The 14,374-nt window shown below is 33.5% G+C and overlaps 1 protein-coding gene across 5 annotated transcripts; it reads right to left on the reverse strand.

Moving 5' to 3' along the window:
• Positions 1-1,745: 1,745 nt before the first annotated feature.
• On the reverse strand, positions 1,746-12,912 carry LOC115984346 (probable LRR receptor-like serine/threonine-protein kinase At1g06840). 5 transcript variants are annotated; one of them, XM_031107380.1, is made up of 21 exons: positions 12,682-12,912; positions 12,110-12,302; positions 11,447-11,597; positions 10,983-11,054; positions 10,737-10,808; positions 10,322-10,465; positions 10,170-10,241; positions 10,005-10,076; positions 9,712-9,786; positions 7,588-7,656; positions 7,349-7,417; positions 7,107-7,178; positions 6,754-6,840; positions 6,431-6,499; positions 5,736-6,217; positions 4,947-5,105; positions 4,184-4,473; positions 3,633-3,684; positions 3,272-3,522; positions 2,735-2,869; positions 1,746-2,358 (listed from the first exon to the last, which is right to left on the reverse strand). In XM_031107380.1, the coding sequence occupies exons 2-21, from the start codon at positions 12,216-12,218 to the stop codon at positions 2,014-2,016; spliced, it is 2,847 nt and encodes a 948-aa protein (XP_030963240.1). In that variant the 5' UTR covers positions 12,219-12,302; positions 12,682-12,912; the 3' UTR covers positions 1,746-2,013. The 5 variants fall into 5 exon arrangements, with proteins under 5 accessions (XP_030963240.1, XP_030963248.1, XP_030963214.1 ...); XM_031107388.1 differs by having other exon boundaries at positions 4,184-4,467; positions 12,607-12,912; XM_031107354.1 differs by having other exon boundaries at positions 12,607-12,912.
• Positions 12,913-14,374: the final 1,462 nt, after the last annotated feature.

Genomic DNA, 14,374 nt, shown 5'->3' on the forward strand with positions numbered 1-14,374 from the left:
CTTTGCGAGTCATTTAATACTTCTGTCATGCCATCCTGTTATTCTTGCCATGCTATTATTTAACTTGTGCTTGACGAGCTTCTTTTGGGTCTGCCGTATGCTTTCCTTTTGCTCAATTCCAGTAGCCCAGCATTATCATTGGGCTAGTACTCATGCTATTTTGGGCTTCCTTGGCCCATTTCATCACTTCTGGGCTTCCTTGACCTATTTCATCTCCTTGGGTATCCTTAGCCCATTCCAATTCTTTATTCCCATGGGCTTTTACTGAGTCTTTTAGGCTTCCCCAGCCTAAATTACCATATCCTTTACTTTCGGGGTTTATGGGCTTTTCCACCAATCCCTTATTTACTTACTTCTTTACTTTGGGCTTCTTTGGCCCATTCTTGCTTGCTTTCTATTTCTCATAATGCCCATGGATTTACTACTTCTTTTTCTGGGCTCCTTTGGGCCCGCTTGCTTTCCTTGAGACCCTTTTACTATTTTTTAGGCCTATGATCCATTATTCCTGGCATTCGGGTTTGATGGTTTTCTTCTCTATTTACTAACTCTTTTCCTCCCCTATTTTTGAGTTTCTTCCTGTTATTGGGCCTCCTTGCCAAAGTGGACATCAACAACTTGTAGAAAGTAGTATTTAAAAGACTTCATTAACAATGGGAAGAAATTTTTGTTCAAACTTCAAACCCAAATGATATGAGTTAAGTCTTTAAATAGTATATATATTAAAAAATAGAAGAAGACCACCACGCACCCTTGACGCAATAGTCACAAAACAAGTATTAAGTGCTTGTGGTCTTGTGGGGTGTGGGGGGCAAAGGCTGGGTTCAAGTTTCTAGGAGGAAGTTTCACACATATAGACACTTAGATTAGACTATAGTAGAATTTCTATCTTGTATTTAAAATAAAAAATAAAAAAAAATAAAAAAAAAGATAGAGAGGGAAGAAGAAGAAGAAGAAGAAGAAGAAGGAACTTTTGAAGGCTATCACATGTTGTGTAATGAGTAAAATGACCTTTGAATTTAGAAAATATGGAAAGAACTTTAAAATTGTTGTACTAAATTGTCATAGGAATATTAACTTAATTTTTGTAGCTACTTTTATTTGCAGGTTGATTATCAAATATATATATATATATAAGTATTTTATTACCCCTAATTTATTTATTTATTTATTGTTTGATTTATTTTAGTTTTTTGAGAATTAGTTGTAAATTGTGATGCATTTAGATATTTGAAATATAATTTAGACATATTATATGAATTGTAATAATTTATTGGAAAAAGTGCTTAGATGATATGATATCATATACATATACTATATAATAAAAGTTAGGTTTAGAAGTTATGGTTACGTCAAGTGGTTTCACCAAATTATAGAAATTTTTTAGATTTAAAAAATATATATATATATTTATATATAATTTTTTTTTTTTTTTTGTTTGTTATCTTATTCTCCTATAATTTCTAAGCTGATAAAAATTTTGATTTGATTCTGTCTCCTGAGGCAAGCCCCCCTAAGCAAATCAATAACATGCAACACCATGTCACCATCAACTTATGAAGAAATCCAGGCATCCATGTTTACCATAATCACAACAAGAGCGCATTGTTAAGAAGACCAATCTGCGATCATACCAGTTGCGTGTAATATATCTGAAGCCATATCTCAAAAACTTCAATCAAATATTTTTGTCGTTACTTCGGGGCTGCTCAGATTTCCATTGTGTCAATTAGACATTGCATACTCCATAAACATATAAATGGTAGTATTATGTTTCTTATAAATATTTTTCTACTACTTTGCTGTAAAGTACAAGGTTGATATTTACACCAATATTATTAAACCATCTACTGCTCTAAGTAAATTAGTTTTCCAAAACAAATTGTAATGAAGGTTTAAGATAGAGACTTTCCACAACATCAACAACTGAAATGAACGTAAAGACCATTTCCCAGTTCAAATTTTCAAGACATTAGCAACCTCAGGTTCAGATACAACCAATTTTCCAAACGTTTACTATCTAGGCGTGATGGATGGAACGACTCCACTAACAAGGTCACTGCCAGATACATCTGATGACACAAAAGGATTCTTCACATTAGAGGATGATGATGGTGAAGTCATTGCCTTTTCAGAACCTGAGAGCATAGGATCTGTTGTTTTAATGTCAGAATCAGGCATCAGAAGCCATATATTTTCAAGTTCTCGGACCACCTCTGCCATTGAAGGTCTAGCATCTGTCTCATCTTCACAACACTTGAGAGCCAATGTCAAAAATTTCACCACACATTCAGAAGGATAAGATCCCATTCGATCATCAATAACAGAAAAGATCATACCAGATTGATATGCGACATTAACCTGGAATGGATAAAGACAGTCAAAAACTACAAGTGCTCATTTTATTACACCAAATTTAAGCCACTGTTGCCAAGAGGATGATATGATAACAACATTATGACAAAGTGATCTTCACTGTATAAAATTCTGTTTGGCATAGGATTGTAAAAAGATTTCAATGTTTTTTTGAAGTTAAAACTGAAGCTTGCAACTCAAGATCTCACTCTTGACTATTACACCTAGTATAAAATGACATATGGCAGAGGAGAATTTTCATTATGGATTAAACTACAAGGGTAAAATAAATTACAGAACAACAATTTCTTTCATGCCCATTCACCTAATGTACCATTGGGCTCCTATCGAATCTAAGGCAAACAAGTCAATAATGTTTTACCTCTCTAACTATGTTTTTGCCATGTGAGATCGGATGCATCCCCGTCAGGAGTTCCAGAAATACAACACCAAGGCTATAGACATCACTCTTGTCTGTCAGTTTATGAGTTAAGAAATACTCCGGATCTAGGTAACCCTGCAAATTTAATACAGAGAATGAGAGAATAAAGAAATAGATATCAATTATATTTACTACCACACACTATTAAGTCTATTTCATTTAGTTTGATTTTGACTTATTTATTTTAATAAAAAATACAAATTGTATAAGCTTATAATTTAAACAAAAATGGAAATGGAAGACACTATTATCATTTCATTTTTATTTGTTTTACCAAGAAGGGTTGGAAGCCCAGGCTAGATTGTCAAATGAAGAAACATATAAAATTTATAGGCACTTAACGTGTGGCATTGGTGCCACAATAAAGAGAACAATGATGACAAAATCAATGATAGGAGGTGGCAAAATTCACTCATCAACCTAGACTCATGAAGTTTATAATTCTATTTAGGAAAATGTCATAAATAAGTATCTTACTGGTGTTCCCTTCACAACTGTGGATACATGAGCAGGCAAATCCCCTTCAATATCTGGAACTGGTGCAAGTCGGGAAAGCCCAAAATCAGCAACTTTTGCTGTATACTTAGAGTCCAATAATATGTTGCTAGCCTTGATATCTCGGTGAAATATTGGGGGATTAGCTTCCGTATGTAGGTAGAGGATGCCCTTAGATGATGCCAGGGAAATTTTCAATCTCATAGCAAAACTCAGAGGTTCTGTAGACTTAACTGTATTATTGCATACATGAACCACAAATAAGCTCATTTGAATGTGATGTAGAGTTTGAAAAGTAAATTTGTTAGGAGAAGCAAACTTAAAGGGTGTATGTAAGGTGTACCAGAAAGGTGATCCCTTAGAGTACCATTTGACATGAACTCATAGACCAACATCTGCATCCACAACAATACTAACATGAAGCTCTTCCCAGGCAATATTTTTAAACAAATTCAGCCATAGAGAATGAAAAATACCAGTCCTTGGTGTGAAAGCCAAACAATTTTGCAGGAGAAACATACTGCTCGTGAAGAACAGTACTATAGAAAGTTCATTGTGAAAGGAGATAATAAGTTGTTGATACATTTTTTTTTAATCAAATCATCCTTAATTTATGACGAACTTTGCATATGCTTCTACATTATTAACCAAAAAAAAGTTGGCAGCATCTCATCTATAATGTCTCTAGATTGAGTTTGATTTATTCTATTGTTTTTATTCTTCTTATTATTATTTATTTTTTCTTTGACCGTTTTCATGACCTTATGATTTAATTGTATCAACTTCCTAAGTTGATGGGAATCATCAACTCGTGTTCGTGTATTCCACTATGAGAATGATGGATAATCCAATCTTTTGTAAAAAAAAAAATTCTATATGGATAAGAATAAGCACCTGTTCACCTTCTTCATCACAAAATCCAATCAAAGACACAAGGTTTCGATGATGTAACCTTGACAACAATTCTATCTCTGTCAAGAACTCCCTTTCACCCTGTAAAGATCCCTCTTGTGCACGTTTTATGGCCACAAGTGTACCATCAGCTAGAATGCCTTTATAAACCTTCCCATACCCTCCTTGGCCAACCTGAGCAGAGCTGTTAAAGTTGTTTGTAGCCAGAGCCATTTCTCCATAAGTGAAATCCTTCACACCATCAATTTTCATGGTGGTCCTAGACGCTGTAACTTAAATACAGGTCAAATGTTAAAAATGAAAGATGCTGTGCCCATTTGTTTTAAAATAACTAATACAATTATGCATACTATCAGAATGCTTTATTGCATACATATGTGTTGTGTGTGCATATATTTCACTTTATAAGTGAAATGCTGAGTGGTTATCATTTATTTTAGAGTTGGTTCGAGCCAGCATGCCACCAAGTCTAATGGTATTTTTCATTAAAACATTTCATCCCTAAATGATGTTTCCATTCATGGGCCAGCCAGAACTTGGCTGAAGCTTTCCCATACCAATAGTTGAGAGAGGGCTATAATATTGACCATTTCAGGCCAGTTTGAGGCCTTTGTACCTCATGCTGAGCTTGGACAAGTGTCAGCCTGGCAAGCTTGACAGGCCTAATTAAAACAATTACAGGAAAAGTGAAAAATCATGATATGTCTACCTAAACATCCTAACTTCATAAACATAAGATACTCACGATGACGTCGTTTTGAAACTGCATGGTGCTTCCTCGAGTGCACTCTCAATATCAGAAGAGAAACAATTACAGACAATATAACTGCACCTGCAACAGTCCCCACCACTATGCCAGCCAATGCACGCTTGCTTATACCAGAGCTTGGAGAGTTGCCAACCTCTGTGACATTAGTGAAAATTATTAGCATAAAAAATTCAAAACCATCCAACAATATTCATCTCATATATGAATATATGAAATTAACATGTGCCTGACACATAGTTCATCTATGCTTGGGCTGAAGACATAAGTAACATCAGGTGTGAATTAGAAGCTTCCTTCCTGGCCAATATAGAACACAACTTAATTGCCCAGAAAAAAATATAAAACCTCTTGAACTGAGGATATTGCAGTTATTCACTTTTGAGTGCAACTGTATCTACAATACCACTGAACATAGCATCACTATGGTGAAAGCAATAAACTGCCTATATCAAGCCTATCTTCAAAATGGTTGGCAGCAAAAAAACAAAAAGTTGATCTCCACTAAAATGTGCCACCCACAGACACACAATTGCTTAGAGTGACAAGCATAGGGCAGCTCTGTATGGACTCAAACACAAGTATAACCACTAACAGAAAATAATGTCACATACCTAAGATTAGCTATTTAGTATAGAGGACTTCAAGGTGTAGGTCAAATACATTAGAGAAGACAGCTGTACATTCTTCAACTGGTAAATAAGCATAAGTTCCAACTTCAACAAAGCTCTGTTGCAAAATATATCAGACAAGGGTTTCAAGACAAACCAGATTTATAAACATCCAGGAGATCGAGGCCGAGAAGTTCATAAGGTCCAAATATGTCACTATCAGGAATTTTCCATGATGTGAAGTTGGTCGTGATTCGCTGAAGCTCGCTACTATTGAATTTGGAGGTGTTGTCAGGAAAAAACTTCAAGGTTATCTTCAGTCGAGGTCCTTCTTCCCATGCCCATAAATTTTTGAAGTCCAGCTGATTAAGTAATAAATGAAGACCTTCTGTCATGTACACTTCAAAGTCATCTATGTATGGACGAAAATCTGTGAATCCAGGACTCTTCAACCGATATTCAACAATCAGAGGGGCAGCACAGACACAAATTTGAGTAGATGTGGAGGAACATTCGTAAGAGGGTGGGCATACTGTAGGGATAGGAACAGAAGTGGAATTTGTTAAACTCTGAGTGTCATTTTCAGGTTGACAGAACTGAACATTTACATTGCTGTTGCATAAGGGATTCCCTCGAAGCCTGAAAATTAATTATCAAAACAAGTGACATGATAATTGTATCAATGTGTATGTCTGTTACACCTCCAATTTTTTTTTTTTTTTAATTATTTAAACTAAAAGGAGCACATCTTAGCAAGTAATCACGTTAATTTAAGATGCATTTTTTTACTAATGAAATTCTACATGAAGCTAATTAGCAAGTGCAAATTGGGGAGCAAGTATAGAAGCAAACCAGACAGTGACATTCAAAGGTAGAGCAGTACTGCCAGTAATATTTGAAAGATTATTATTCTGCAACTCCCTGCAATTCCAAAGGGCCACAAGCAATCGCTTAGAAAATCCAGTATTAGATGCTTGTAAACTTATTGAAGTCAATCCAAGATGTTACACATTGGAATTTTACAAAAGAGTGTGCTGTAATCAGAAAAACGAATCAACTTTATTTGTACCAATATAAGAACAAGATGTCTAAGAGCATAAATGCGCACACACACACCCAACAGAAAATTATGCCTTTAACCAAGGGAAATAGAAACATTGTCACTCAGATCTTACACTGTAAGGTTTCCCTTTGCATTCGAAGGCCTATTATCCCAAATGGCGGATGAAACTAAACCGTTCAATGAATTATTTGCAAGTGACCTGCCATGGGGAATAATTTAGTAAATAAAGCCATTTATTTATTAACAGTTTAATTTATTGACTAATATCAACTAGTAACTTTATAAGTAACGGTTGAGATGAGTGGAAACTCAAATTTAGATAGATATGAAATGATTTACAATAACAATGAACTATAGAACTTGTTAAATTACCGATTGTTACAAAAGTTTAAGCTTTTGGGACAATTGGTAATTTAACAACTAAAAATACAAAAGGAGGAAAAAAGCAAGTGGAGGACTACTCACAATTTCTGAAGAAGAGGAAGACCCGAAAAGTTTGCAGGAATTGTTCCCGTAAGATTGTTGTTAGATAAATCGCTGAGCATATTGATTGAATAATAGATATCAGAAGTCAAGGGAATTGCTTGCGTAAATTATGTTCAAAAACTGAAAGATGTGTCTAAATATTTTGTAAATTTGGAAAATAATTTTAAACAAAACACAAAAACCAGCTGATGGCATGTCATTCAAAAGATGGAGAATCTTACACAGTCGTGATATTCGCAGAAAGTCTGTTTTGAGGTATGGTTCCATTTAGCTGATTTGAACTAAGATCTCTGAAATTTATGTAAATTAAAATTAAAGTATAAGTAGCTAGAAGACTGATCTTTGATAAAGTAAAGAGAAAATTTTATTCAGCTTGGTGCATTTATCTTTTTGACTTAAAAGCTCATTCATAATCAGCGTCAAATAGATTAAAAAAGGAAAATAGAATAAAGCAACTAACATATAACCAAGCTGTGGTATTCGACTCAAATCAGGAATTGGTCCTTGCAAACTGCAGTTCCTAAGACTCCTGGAAAATCCAACCAAGACACAAATATTATCAATCTTGCCGTGAAATATCATGTGACGCGGATATGCATACTCCTTGATTGCCATCTTGCAAGCATATAAAGCTCCAAATAACATGAAACATTTTTGATATCTGATTACATAAACCGGTATGGAACATTGCATAAACCTTCAAAGGATTAATCATTAATTAAAGCAATCCTAACTTGTTCAGTGTACCAGTGGCCTAGAAGTTTCAAAGAAAAAAAAAAATTTATATGCCTCCTTAGTTGGCTTAACAAACACCACAATCGAAGTTAGGTAACATTCCCATTTAATTTCTTTTCAATCAATGTTTGAATAATTTATATATTTCCAACAAAATGTATACCATTCTATCAATTTTATATTATTTTTTATTTTGCTAGTTTTTCTGTCTGTTGGAATTTGGTGCTTGCTGAAGAACACTCAAAAGTCAGAAATATAAACATCCACGCACCAGAAATATAAACATCACCACAAGACATCAATATTTAATAAGGTATGGCAAACTCAATGTCTACATCCATGGACAAACAATAGCAAAAATTCCCTATCAAGAATATGGATTACAACACAAAACTAATGCCTAGAAACTAGACTCACACTCTCACAACTATACTCACAACCTTCACAAATACCAACACACTCAAAACTTCCCACAAATGCAAACAAATCCCAACCCTAATACACCAAAACAAACTCTGAATATCAACTCACAAACTTGACCTTTTCACTATCCAAAAACCCAATACGCCCAATGATACTATCAAAGTAACACAATAAACAAACTTTCAAGTCTCACATGCAGGTCCCTTTCAAACTACTCTTCAAAGAAACCTACTTGTGTTCTTCTAATAATCTTCCCTTCTCTCCTCCATATGGTAGGATTTATTGGGAGAAAACCACAAAACCATTTACAGTCATGTCTTCTATATATAAGGTGTCAATATATATTCCTTGGTGGAAAAGAAGTATCAAATTACTTCTTTTATAAGGAATAAATTTTCCTTCCACACCAAGAAAACTAAAACCAAGTCAAAATGGGAGAAAATTTTCATCAAATCTCCACACAGACTCAAATTCCATCAAGTAATCTTCATTCTTTCTGTAACAATCCCATCATAGTCTAAAAAGTTTTTCCTCGAATAAGTTGATCATCATTTCCATTTCTAAAGCCAAACTTGTGTGCGCCTATATCAAACCAATCACGAACTTGTACAAAAAATCTTTTCTTTAACCACACTAGGATCAACCTAGCTTTGATAATAGCTTGTCAGAATTTCGGTGTGCATTTACACAAACAAGAAATAAAAAATCAATACAAGACAACAATGTTTAATATGGTTTGAACAACTTTATGCCTAGATCCACAGGTAAGGCAACTAGAATCCTTTATAAATAATATGAACTACAACCACAAACCACAAACCAAAATCACTAACTCTTACAAACAATATTCATTGACTTAACAAACACAAACTAACCCATATCCCAACACACCCAAAAGAAACTCTCAATACCAAATCCCAAACTTGACACTCTTTTAGTACCAAAATCCCAATACACCATACGATGTTATTACAGTAACACATTAGTCAAACTCTAAAGTCACATAGGTGGGTATCCTTAAACCCCAAAAGAACTATCAAACTACTATTCAATGAAACCCACTCATGTTCTTCTTAGTCTTCTTAATATCTCCCTGTATGGGGAGGACCTTTTGGCCCAAAGCCACCAGACATTTCACAGTGCTATCTATATAAGGCTTCAATACCTATTCCTTAGTGGATAAAATAAATCAAATTACTGCTTTTACAAAAAATATATTTTTTCGTTCACACCAAGAAAATCCAAACTAAGTCAAAATAAGAATCTAAGACAATTTCCAACATCCTATTTATTTCAGTTTTGCATTTTTGCTAAAATAATAAACAAAACATTTTTGCCTCACACCTCAAGGCTAGGACCTCAATCCACCTTTACTTTTGAAACCTAGTAAAAAACATGGGACAATAACATAATAATATACACTTACAACTTCAGCAATTTAGACATGTTGCCATAAGAAGTTGGAATTGTAGTCCCATCAAAGTTATTGTTATCAAGTTGGCTGCAAAACAAAGAAAATGAATCATCAAGAAACTTAAGAAAAGATTGCTTAAGTATTATTAGATTATAGAAAAAGGAAAATTAGAAATCATGACCTTGTTCAAGAAGAGAAGAAAAAGAAAAAGAAAATAAATTCAGAAATCTTAATTGTAATTGTACTGACATTTTTAAGTGATAAAAAACAAAAATGTTTATGTTCCAGGAAATAAGAAACCATACATTATCAGTAAATTTGGCAGTTCGGAGAACTGTGGAGGAAGAGACCCTGATAAGTTGTTATTATCAAGTAGGCTGCAGGTCAAAAGTTGAAGATGGTCACTGATCTCACAGATTGTACTGACGGATGAGACATATAATATACAAGATAACCAGTTACCGACTTACAAGTGAACAAGCATTGGTAATCTGGATAGCTCAGGTGGGATTTGCCCACTGATCGAATTGTTGTTCATGTGACTGCTCATAGAAAAGAGTAGTATAAGGGTTAGTCATTGTAGAACTGATTTTAGACACTATAGCATCAGAGACACACTCACAAGTGCTTTGTTTTGTTCAAGAATGCAAATGATTTAGGTAGTGGTCCTGATATATGGTTTTGGTCAATTTGTATTCTATCCAAGTTTGGAAGATAACCGAGCTCTTCAGGCAAGGGACCTGTTAATTGGTTTCCATTCAGAAGCCTGGAACATACAAAATATTGAAAATGGAATTAGAGACTTAGCAATGTACTGCAGATTTGCAATATTAAAATATCATGTATTCAGAAAAGAGCCGACATATTAAGTAAATTAGTTCAGATACAAGGATTATTTCCTATATTATTCAGAATTCAAAGGCTTTGAAATGCACAAACTAGTAGCATATCTGCATTTCTTAATGGTCTAAGCATGTAATCCTGTGATTGCAATATTGAGTGTCTAACATATCCAAGAGAGAAGCTGCTCAACTTACAAGAGAAACAAAGACGTAATATTGCCTATCTCCTTTGGTATACTCCCACTTATGTTGTTCCACATAAAATCCCTTCAACAGAGTAGACAGAGAAAAATATATCAGTAGGATAAGTACATTAAATGCTACAATGGGAGTGAGAATAACAATGATCCAGATCATGAAGTGAAAGAGGTAACCAAAAACTTTGAATAACAAAAAGTATCATAGCACAGAAAAGTAGCTTTCAGATATGCTTTTCCTTACAATATAGTCAAATTCGATAACTGGCCAAGCTCTGGTGCTAAACTTCCTGACAAATTCATATTTAATAGTAACCTGCAGAGAGGCAGCCCGGAAAGGAATTATTAAAGCACCACATTAGTTCTTCAACAGAAATTCCTACATGCAGTATAGAGAAAAGTTGTATCAAAGCTTTCATAGTCTTATATCCGAACCATATTTTCTAGAAAAATTGGGAAACATGGGGCTATTAGATCAAGTCCCAATAATTTTTTTTTGAATCTTAAATGAACTAAAGAACCAACAAATTTCATTCCCTTCATCAACTAATATGACTAGAGATAAAAGTGGAAAAAGAAATGTCTCATCATGCAAGGGGGACAAAAGAAATAAAGAAAGAAAAGTGTTCTAAGTGAAAGAATATGCAACATTATTCGAATCAATATTGCTTCCTGATAGAAATAAAATAGCAAAGGTTAAAATCATACAATTGATCTACATGTAGATATCCATCATCTAACGATGTATTGTGGCACACAATTCCTGTCCATTTTGATGTACATGGATCTCCTCGATCCCAGTTACTCAGATTCCCATTGGGATCTATCAATCTGCTCTTGATGGCCTGCAATGCCTTCACTGCAAATGAATACAAATGTTAATCATCATTTCATCAACATGAACATTTACAAAATTCACTAGCTTTGCTGATCCATGTGTTTCTCTAATTCTAGTATCAAGGTTTCCACATGAAAGGAAAAGGCAAAGTTGTTTAACTATTGTACATCAACTTTGTGATTAGCAGCCCCACGTTTTGAGCATATACAATCAAATAACAACTACAGCTCAACTATATGCAACAATAATCAGTTATGACTTAGGGGAAGTGAGTATTTGACATGTTGACATGTGAAGTTCCTGTAAATAAAATAGTGATGCTAGGTATACTATAAATTTTATTACATAAGCCTTACAAACCGATGTGTCACCAATCTCTAGCATTTTCCTAAATGAAATCACTTGTTTGAGAGTTCACGGGTAAATTTACAGAAAACATGTGCCCATGACCAGTGTGAAAACTTAATTGCAAAAAAGTTTGTGAATCATAAATTGCAACTAAAAGTACAGCAAATTAAACTAAGCAAAATCACCTTCATCCGGGTTGGTAATCCGAGTATCCTGAGCTCCGATAAGTAGTGAGGAACAACACAACCATGCAACAATAAGTAATCCATACGTCCAAGCTTTTAACAGATACATCCCACTAACACACAGAGAGCTAGAACTCTCAACTTTCTCTTAGTACCCAAGACTGGAATTTGTGGTAGAACCCCAGTACTCCACCTTATAACAAGAAACAAACTACATCAAAACTCAAACGAACACAATCAAATTCTAAAGCAGTTCAATTCATCTAAAAATAACTTTTTTAACTGAGGTAATTAAATAAATGAACAATCGAAGAACTCAAAGTAAAGTACAGCAAAAATAAACCTACAAGGCTCCAAGAAGAATATAAAATAAGAGAATCACTCAAGGCTCTACTCCCATATTACAGCTTGAGAAGAAACAAAGCAGCCAAATTGCCATTAATAATTAAATTGTACATATTTGTAAAGGTTATCACAAAAAACGAAGAAATACTTACTAGAATGATGTAAGCAGATATTTCATGCTACAGATGAGTATATAAACGGAGAAAACGAAGTTTGAAAATGGGGACCTCATGGTTGTGGAAGGTGGCATGTGTTTCTGACCAGGTCACCATAACTAGCTTTAAGAATTTGTTACCAATGGAGGCGGTGAATTGGTGATAGCCATCTCTATCACACATACGAAAGTGTGTACTTTTAAAAAAATTTGAGTGGAAAATAAATATATGCATATTACAGACATTATTGAATGTCAAAAAGATTGAAGAGGAAGTTGAAGTTTGAGTTTGATAGATAATACAAAAATTGTAGGCTTTGGCGTTGGCGATATTGACTTTTACGGAGGAGTGGTTGTTGAAGGTGGGAATAGGGGAGTTTAATATAATAAAACCAATAATAGAGCAATCACAGCGATGGCTGACAAGACAAGACAAGGGTAGTTTGGATTGAGTTTATTTATGTTGAAATTGAAAATTAAAACTGAAAATATTGTAGTAAAATAATTTTTAAATGTGTAAATAGTATCGTAGGACCTATTTTTAATAAAAAAATTACTAAAAAGTGAAATTTGTGGGTCTATAAATAATGTACAAATACATTATTCATGATTGACTTGACCGAATAGTACGGCTAGAAAAAAAAAAAAAATTCAGAAAACACAACCCAAAATTGAGCAGAAAACGTTAAATCCAAACAGGCACAAGAAGTATGCGTTTGCGTAGTGGCAGGCGTGCGCGTTTTACGTTTTTTTCTTAAGGCCCGCGCACTGTTCACGAACCACAACACCGTTTTTGAGTTCAGTGGCCTAGTGAGTAGTGCGTACATAATATGGAATGGAAATTGGAACGTGGAAAGACAAAATTAAGGTGGACTGTTTGTTTTACTTCCAAGCAAGATCTCATTCCATTTTTGAATATTCTTATTCCCTTTCAACTTATTCCCTTTTAACTTTTGTTGGGTTCTCTATCTCTTCCATCCCCAAAAAAAAACTTATGTTGGGATCGGTTAATGGGTGCCTTTGTACCATTCTTAATAGACTATGATAAAAAAAATTGTATTACTTTTATTGAAAATGTAAAAAATGTTCAAAAAATCAATTTTTTTTCCTCACTAAAATGTAAAACTTAGTTTCTAAGTTTCACCAGAATTTATTCCAATCCCCTTTATGTTTCAAGTTTATTTATTTAATTAAAAAAATATAATTTATTATTGAAAAATATTTCCATAACAGAAGTTTATAGAATGGCCTTAATTGAATAAATTTGAAACATAAAGACTTGAATGAACGAAAGCAAAATTATAAGACTAAAATGAATTCTATGAAACTTAGAAAGTGGATTTTGCATTTTAGCTTTATTTTTTCTTTTCCTATAAAAGTTTTTAAAAATATTTTCTAATTCAATGCTCTTAGAATATCCATTAACTTCTCCCATTTTTATTTATATGTAAGTAAGACATATAGCGTTTAGAAAATCAATTAAATGACACATGTAATAACATCATTGCATCCGACTAAAAATAAATAAGAATTGAAGGCAGTCATGAAAGTTTAGATATCATATCATACAATTATTTTTCAAAATTTTAAAATAATGGAATAACTTTACAGTTATGACTTATGACTTATGAAAAATGTTTTATATGTAATATTAATCTTAACTTCAATAAACATAGTCTTCTCAAAAAAAAAAAAAAAAAAAAAAAAAAACTTCAATAAATATATTCAAATCAAATACTACTATAATTTATTTATTAAAAACAATA

Source organism: Quercus lobata, chromosome 1 (genome assembly GCF_001633185.2).
Source record: "Quercus lobata isolate SW786 chromosome 1, ValleyOak3.0 Primary Assembly, whole genome shotgun sequence".
NCBI lineage: Eukaryota > Viridiplantae > Streptophyta > Magnoliopsida > Fagales > Fagaceae > Quercus > Quercus lobata.